We start from the raw sequence: 7,694 nt of genomic DNA, 5'->3' as shown, positions 1-7,694 counted from the left end.
ATATGAGTGTTACAAAACAAATCAGTAATCACCAGGGAAACACATTCTAGCAGGGGGAACATACCTTGGCACAACACCTGTACACTGGGTTGCTATGTCATTCTACACACTATTATTAATTAGGCCTTTTCTTTGAACCAATAATTAAAAATTTGCCTTTTTTTCTCAGCTAATCACAATCATAATGTTGCCCTTAATTTCATCTCTGCATTCTCGACAGTTCGCTGTTTCCTCCGCCCAGCGATGCTTTGGAATGGTTTGACTCTTTAACCACCATCAGCACCAAGGTTCTTGTTCTAACCCAGATTCTAACCGCCAAAGGATTTATTTCATGCACATTTTTCTGCAACACAAATACATTTTTACTTGCATATTTAATATCTCTTCTTACTGAAATGCCATTTGGGGTCGTGGGAATACAAAAGCTATCTCTGTTTTCCAATTTAAAGTCACTAATTACCTGTGAAGCATGATTTTAGACTATGAGAGGAAGTCAAAGTGCGAGAAAAAAACGCTTATCCACAGTTAGAACTTGCATACATAAGGGACCCTGCAATATATTCAACTTAAAGTAAAAAGTAATTTATGGCTCGTTCAAGAACTAAAACTAAAATAGAAACATAGTAATATAATTTAAGAAATAATGCAGAAATAAACTTAATTTTTTTAACTATTATACATAGAGTTATTGCTGCATTTTTTATTTAATCTTGCTGTCCTTATTTGGTACTGAATATGACTGTTTTTTATAATTACTATTTTATGAAGAATTCACCAACTTTTTTGAGTTAGTTAAATAAATAACAATAAAAAAATGTGTTAGAAATAAAACACAATTCTGGTGCACATCTAAGATTATTATCAACCAAATATTGACTTTAGAGTAACTTGATAATAATCTGATTGGGATTTTTGTTATTCTGAATTTATATTTTTCTCCATTTGTTATCTTTAAAATGTAGTTAGAAGATAATAATAATCTGAATGACTTCCACTGAAGCACACATTTTAAATAGACAGATTTTTTTTTTTTTACTTCATGTAGTACAAAACACAATTTTACAAAAGTTATTTTACAAATAAAATAATGCATTTTGTTTTCATGGTACTAATTTGATTATTATGTTCTTTCAACATATTAAAAAAAAAAAAAAACAAGCAATGGTTTTCCCATTTAAAGTTAACATTTGCAGTTTTATACACGGGCAGGGTGGTGTTGTTTTTAACGTTTGTGGATTGCTAACTGTTGAGGTTATTGTGCAGCTGCTGTGACACATCTTTGATTTTGCATTTAACAGACTTGCAGGTATAGTCTGAGTGAGGCTGTTGGGAAACGGTTCAAAAACACCAAACACATCTGCAGACCGACCAAAAGAGATTTGTTCCACATCATAGTAGCATCTGTCTTCCTATTAAAAAAAAAACTACTGGCAACAGAAAACTTTAGCATACTTTCAAAGCTCAACCTCCTCCTTCAGAAAGTTTGGAAAAGCAGAACCACCGAGATAAAAATAGATCTTTAAAAAATGACTGATGGAAAGTACCCATGATGCATCGCTTCATCACACAGCAGTGACATGTTGGGGTAAAACTACATACTTGGGGAACCAGATGAGTCCCAGATGCTCAGTTTTGGAGTAGATGACCCTTTCGTACAAATCATAGAGCGGTCGCCATGGCAACTGCAGGTCATCCCTTGATAGCAGTTCCTTTTTCCTGCATGGAAAAAAAAAAGTTTGAATCGGTTAGAATTTTGGAGGTGGGTTCATGAATATTCATAGATGTTTATGTGATTATGGGAAAATCTCAACATAATGACTTAAAGACACGTCTGCAAACACAACCCACTGATTCTATATCGTTAATAAAGCGTAACAGGACTGACAGCTGCAAGCATTAGCAATTTACTGGAGCATGCTCGGCTAGTTTAAATACTCACATTGCATCCCACATGCATGTGGCTCCACTGAGATTAGAAAAGATGTTTAACATCTGAATGTCAACATGGTTGCTCGCTGCCGTAGCATTAGCTTTTACTCCAGAACATCCCCTTCAGCTTTTAGATTTCACATCAAACCACTGGCGGTTTGTGCATGAGCTTAATGGGCAGTTTTTTTATATATTCTCTGAAGGATTCTTTATCTGTACTCGATTACTAAAGCGCCCCTGTAAATTCGCAGCCTCTGCCGAATTGAACTCGCTGAAAGGGTTCAAAATGTTTTCACTTGGGAATATGAAAAATTTCCACATCACCACATTCCTCATGTCACCTCCTTGCTTTATCCGTCTAACAGTGATGGAACAGACTCTCATTTGGGAGGTTTGAAAAATGAAGAGGGGATAGAAACAATAGGGGGAAATGACTGTGAAATGCGAGGGATGGCAAGAAAAGCCCATTGAGACCTAATGCTTAATGTTACGTATCAAATTCAGCTTTTAGCTGTGAGATCTGGCACTCAATATACCGTTAGCCCAGATCTTTCTCTTTTCATCTGGCGGAAAACCCTCAGACAAATGGCACTCGCATGAAGATGTTGCTCTGTGATGGATTTGAAAATCAGGGGAACAACTAAAGACAAATGGGAAGTGATGAATGGGACGGTCTTGGAGAATATCCGAGCGTCAGAGCAGGAGTGACAGATCTGACCTGAGAGACAATAGCATGAAGTTTCTACTCTGGTCTGGGTATAAAAAGTAAATAATGTGCTGCAAGGCTGTCATTCTTGATTTGTTTTCATTTGAGTAATTCTGATTTATTGGCTGTTTGAACGCAATGGTATTTTTCTTATTTTGTTCCATTTTTTGTTGTCCGAATCTTTGAATCTAAAAGCACAGTAGCAACTAAATATTCATCTTATAACCAGATTTTGCAAAAAAAAAAATCAGTGTTGTCACCAAATAGTATTTCACCAGAATATCAACTTGACTATCAACTAAAAAAATGTACATTTTTTTAAAATAAATATATATGTCTTAATATAGGCTCCAGCATCCCCCAGAAGGAATTCAGTGGGTTCTGGAGATAAATGGGATTTAAAAACTCAATTAATTTATTAAAATGAAACATTCAGAGAAGAAAAAAATGCTCTGACATTCAGATTTTTTTGTTTTCCTTGGAAAATTTCTGAAGTCTTGATGACATCAGCTAAAAAGAATTAATGTGCCCTTAATATGAGATTTAGCAGCATTGGAAACATAATTTTATAAAACTTTTCCATTTTGAAATACAAAGTACAAGCCTTGAAATTTATTTAGAGTTGTGTTGGAATACTTTTAATTGAACAGCAGTATTGTGTGTGTTAACATTTTAATTTCTCTACAAATCTTGCAAAATGCTCATCGAAGAATAAACTATTTGTTCTTGGTTTTAATCATTAAAAAAAGGAGAAAATTGCTGTAAATCTCACATTTGAACTTATTTTGAAAACTCAGAATGCAGCTTGATTAGTTATTACAAAACCAATTTTCCACTTTGGTATTAACATTACAATTGATACATTATTTTAAAGATTTTACACATAAACGTCCACAATTTTATATCATCTTTAAAGACTAAAATCTGAAATATGCAACTGAAATGCCTTTCAAAATAAGAGAGATAAACTAATCTAAAATCAAAACTCTGTAATTTAGTTTTAAAAACATTATACCAGCTGTCTTTATGACACCGAAGTGAACAATGTTTGCATTTCACATCAGAGCTCACACAGATGGCCGCTTTTACACCGCAGTGAGGCAGGGAGAAGTGATCCTGCTGATCCCAGAACCGCCCAACTGTATAATAAAGTAACAGAGAGGGAAAATTGAATTTTTGTTCTAATGAAGTGTAGAGGGTTTTATTGATCACTCAGGAGTGTACAAAATTATACTGAAGCAATACAGCTCCATTTCTATGCAAAATGGCACATTCTGGTAACTCTTGTTTTGAAATTTTCTCGTGGTGAAAACTGTATTCGGTCACTTCTTGAGGTATATTTCTCATTTTGAGTTAAAGGCGAAAAAACAAAAACAAATGATTTCTATAAAACTTTATTTAAATAGTAATTGTAACAGATGGACGTTACTTTAAATTGATGTCCTAAATATGTACCATTGACATATTTATTGTGTTATTATCCAGCTGAGGATTTCAAATGATGTTCACATGTTACCAAACCTTTGATGTCAAAACAGCATCAATTTTCCCTGTTTTGCATGTGTTTCCACTCATGCAGATTAAACGCTTGTGTAATATCAGCAGTTCCTGCAGCTCCAATCCAAGCACGTCCAATGCAATTTTTTTTTGTGCTTTCCATCTTCTCACAACAGCTGTTGTGCCGCCATATCAAAGAGGTCAAGTTGGAAACTATTTTTCATGAGAGTCGAAAGAAAGAAAACTGTGTTTTTTTCCAACAGCATAAACTAATTGTGATTTATTTTATATTTTATGAGCAGGTTAGGCTTCTAGGGAAAGATATAGCATAACTAACTTCAGGCATCTGAAACAATTTATATCTTAAAATTTTAAAAATGTAAAATTATTTTGAAATGTAGTGTTTTTGAGGATTTTAGTGAACCAAAACACTATTGGCCCAATGTTTGTGGTCTGATTAAGATGATTATTTGTTTTAAACATTTATTCTTAAAGGGAAAAATCAACATTGTCGGATTTCCACAAAAAAAAAACAAAAAAAAAAACATGGAATAAATGTGCCAATTGATTAAGTACTGCTATATATTTCCAATAATGCTAAATCTAACTTCTCCAGTATTTTAAACAGTTGTTTAGTTCTGGATGTAGAGCTGCTCGAAGAGGCTCAGTGTGCTGTGCTGCCAACTAGTGGTCGGTGGTTTAAGTGGAGCACAAAAGTAAGATGCTAAACTATGTTTGCTCATAAATAATGTACTAAATATCGCATTTCAGATCGACACAAGTGTATCCACTTCAACAAAAAACAAACAAGTCACTGAGAGACTGAAGCTGGGCCCAGTTACTGTGTAACTCGCTGAACAAAGGGACTTGAATTTGTACTTATTGTATGCAAAAGAAAAAAACACAGGAGCAGCAATAAAGCAGTCAACAAAAAATGTGGCAACCCAGCTCACCCTCAAACTTACAGGTCTAAAACGAACAGGTGAGTTTAAATCACAAGAAAAAATGTCTCCGCCCACAAACGTGTGACCCATGTGCTCCATCTGACCACAAACAATGCTTTCATCAAAAAACAATATTCATACAAACAACAGTTAAATTCATGGGTCCTACAACAAGTATCGGTGAATGAAGTATCCCGATATATCACCATGTTGATTGTTCACTACACTATAATTTATTCCAGTTTGTTGGGCCGGATTCCATAGTTAAACAGGCTGTAGTTTACCCCTACCCCTGGTCTAAACAGATGGATGTCGGGAAGTAGGGGTGGGCTATCTCTGCGAAAACAGTTCCGCCCACAACTCAGAGGTTAATTTCTAATGAACTACTGCCACTCTGCAGAAACTATGTCCTAAAACGACACAGATTTTTTTTCATTTTGGCACAATCATAATAAAAAGACCACCAGGGAAGTTTTGAAAACAGATCCAAAACGCTGGATTATCCCTAAAATGAATCCTGAAAATATACAATATACAACACGGCTTCCTTACAACCTAATAATCTTTTCAATCAATACCTGTGCCTGATGGACTTAAAATTACACTTAATTAAAACGTTTCCTGAATAAGATCTTCTCTAATTCGCTGCCTTTGTCTTTTCTCTTCCTCGGGTCGCTCAAATCTACAAATGGCTTCCGTCCAAAAGGTGGAGAGGTAAGTAAGCAATCCACTTTAACATCATCAGGTGACGGCAACCAGTAAACCCTCTATCAGCCCATCGATATTTACAAACAGGGCTGCTGTCTGATCTCATTATACAATAGAAGGTATATCCGGGGGAATTTAGCTTCAGCGGGTCAAATGATCTCATGTCAGATTATGTATTATTGGGTGTTCGCTCGTTGTACTGTGAAATAGAGCTCTCTCTTAAAGCTGTTAGCACATTTCCAGGTCACCAAAAAATAATTCTTCCTGTTGGAAGCCCCTGGGAGGAAGACCTTTGGGAAAAGCCGCTGCACATCCATTACATGCCAGTGTGAATGTTTTCTACCCACTTGAGGAGCTGAATGAGCAGCCGGGCGTAGCACTGCATCATATTTGGCTCCAGGTTTGGGAGGGTGACCAACTCGTAGAGGAGTTTGATGAAGAGGATGTGGTCGTCCTTACTGAACCTCCGGCCATACAGCTTCAGGAATCTGAGGGAGGAATCTGTGTTTTTAACTCTGGTTATCTTTGGTGAATTTGGACCTAACATCAGAGACCACTTTAGCATTATAAATGTCTGTATAACACATTCTTGTAAATGTATTTATATCAAATTTGGTTCAGGACTTACGAGAAGAGTTTCCTGGACCAGAAAGCGACTCCAGGCCACAGTTCCCTGAGGAGAACCGCCCTGCACAGGTTGGTTTTGATCTCTGAAAGGAGCTCCGTGGCCTCTCGGTCCAGTCTGTCAGCATACGGCAGCAGGCCGTTGTACAATATCTCCTTTTGGGGGACGAACCCCTCCATGTCCCCGTCTATGGTCATGTCCCACCTGTTGGTCACCTGGACGGACGGAGCTGCTTCCCGCAGAGCGCAGCGGCTTCTGGAAAGTGCGCCGCTGAAGTCACAGGACATAATCCGCTGTGGCCGAGCGTGGAAAGTGTGTCACGCTAATTGAGCTGGCCAAAGCCCCCGTGCGTAGAGGAGAAGGGCCGGTTCCGCTCCGGCCTCACCTCACGCAGACAGAGTAGCGCACCACAGGGGGTTAATGGCAAATAGATGCCTCGCAGGTTCTCCAGGAGGGAAAAAAACATACTTTTAAGTCAGACTTTGATTTAAGCAACCAGCTTTGATAAAATTGGGCTTTCATGTATGACCATGGACGTGGATTTCATTTCATTTTAACATCTGGTAATGTGGGGGGCACAAAGTAGGGGTCAAAGGTCTCCTTTAGCATGTATGTAATTAGAATTTCTCATTTGCCATCTGTAAATGTGACATAGTAAATACTCAACTGTTAACTTAATTGCTTATTTTAAGATTTCGTCAAAGATTTAAGAAGATTTGGATAAAAATAAAGTTGCTGACATTATTTATAATCTATTAGAATATATTTTATTGACAAGTTTCATCTTCACTTGCTTAGAAAATCAATGAGTAGCTTTAAATTCTTGCAATAAACTGTAAAAAAATTCTTTTGACATTTAAGTAACATATTTCCAAATAAAATACTCCTATTTTGACATGCTTTTATTAAGAGGATTTTTGTTCTTATCAAATTGCAATTTGAAACTGCCAAATACTATAATGATTTTCAAAATAAAATCATCCTGTTCTGAAAAGATCTGCATTGTTTTTTATTACTTTCTTTACACAGTTAAAAAGAAATGCAGAAAAACATTAAAAAAATTGCAAAACAAAACAAACAAACAAAAAAAAATACCTGCTTGCCTTGACTCTACAGGTTTGTACAACATGGATCTATATTTTTATCAAACTGCACTCTCCAAAAACTTAAAAAGCAGACAGACCCTTGATTCAAGAAAATTTCTGTCTTACAGAAAAATAATAATAAATGTTTTCAAAATCAATATATTCTTAAGAAAAAATGTCTTAGAGACTAGAATTTTCCT

General features: G+C 36.2%; 1 protein-coding gene across 1 annotated transcript in view; it reads right to left on the bottom strand.

The window, feature by feature from the left end:
* LOC112154119 (proteasome activator complex subunit 4B) overlaps positions 1-7,197 on the bottom strand; it is a 42,401-nt gene extending 35,204 nt beyond the window's left edge. Inside the window, exons 1-3 of the mRNA XM_024284775.2 lie at positions 6,413-7,197; positions 6,132-6,272; positions 1,600-1,716 (exon numbers count right to left, since the gene is read on the bottom strand). Coding sequence (XP_024140543.2) covers positions 1,600-1,716; positions 6,132-6,272; positions 6,413-6,696 — 542 coding nt within the window. The 5' untranslated portion in view covers positions 6,697-7,197. The remainder of the gene's footprint in view (positions 1-1,599; positions 1,717-6,131; positions 6,273-6,412) is intronic.
* Between the last annotated feature and the right edge of the window lie 497 nt (positions 7,198-7,694).

Source organism: Oryzias melastigma, linkage group LG19 (assembly GCF_002922805.2).
Source record: "Oryzias melastigma strain HK-1 linkage group LG19, ASM292280v2, whole genome shotgun sequence".
NCBI lineage: Eukaryota > Metazoa > Chordata > Actinopteri > Beloniformes > Adrianichthyidae > Oryzias > Oryzias melastigma.
The sequence above is the reverse complement of the archived record's forward strand: the minus strand, read 5'-3'. Positions and strand labels throughout refer to the sequence as shown.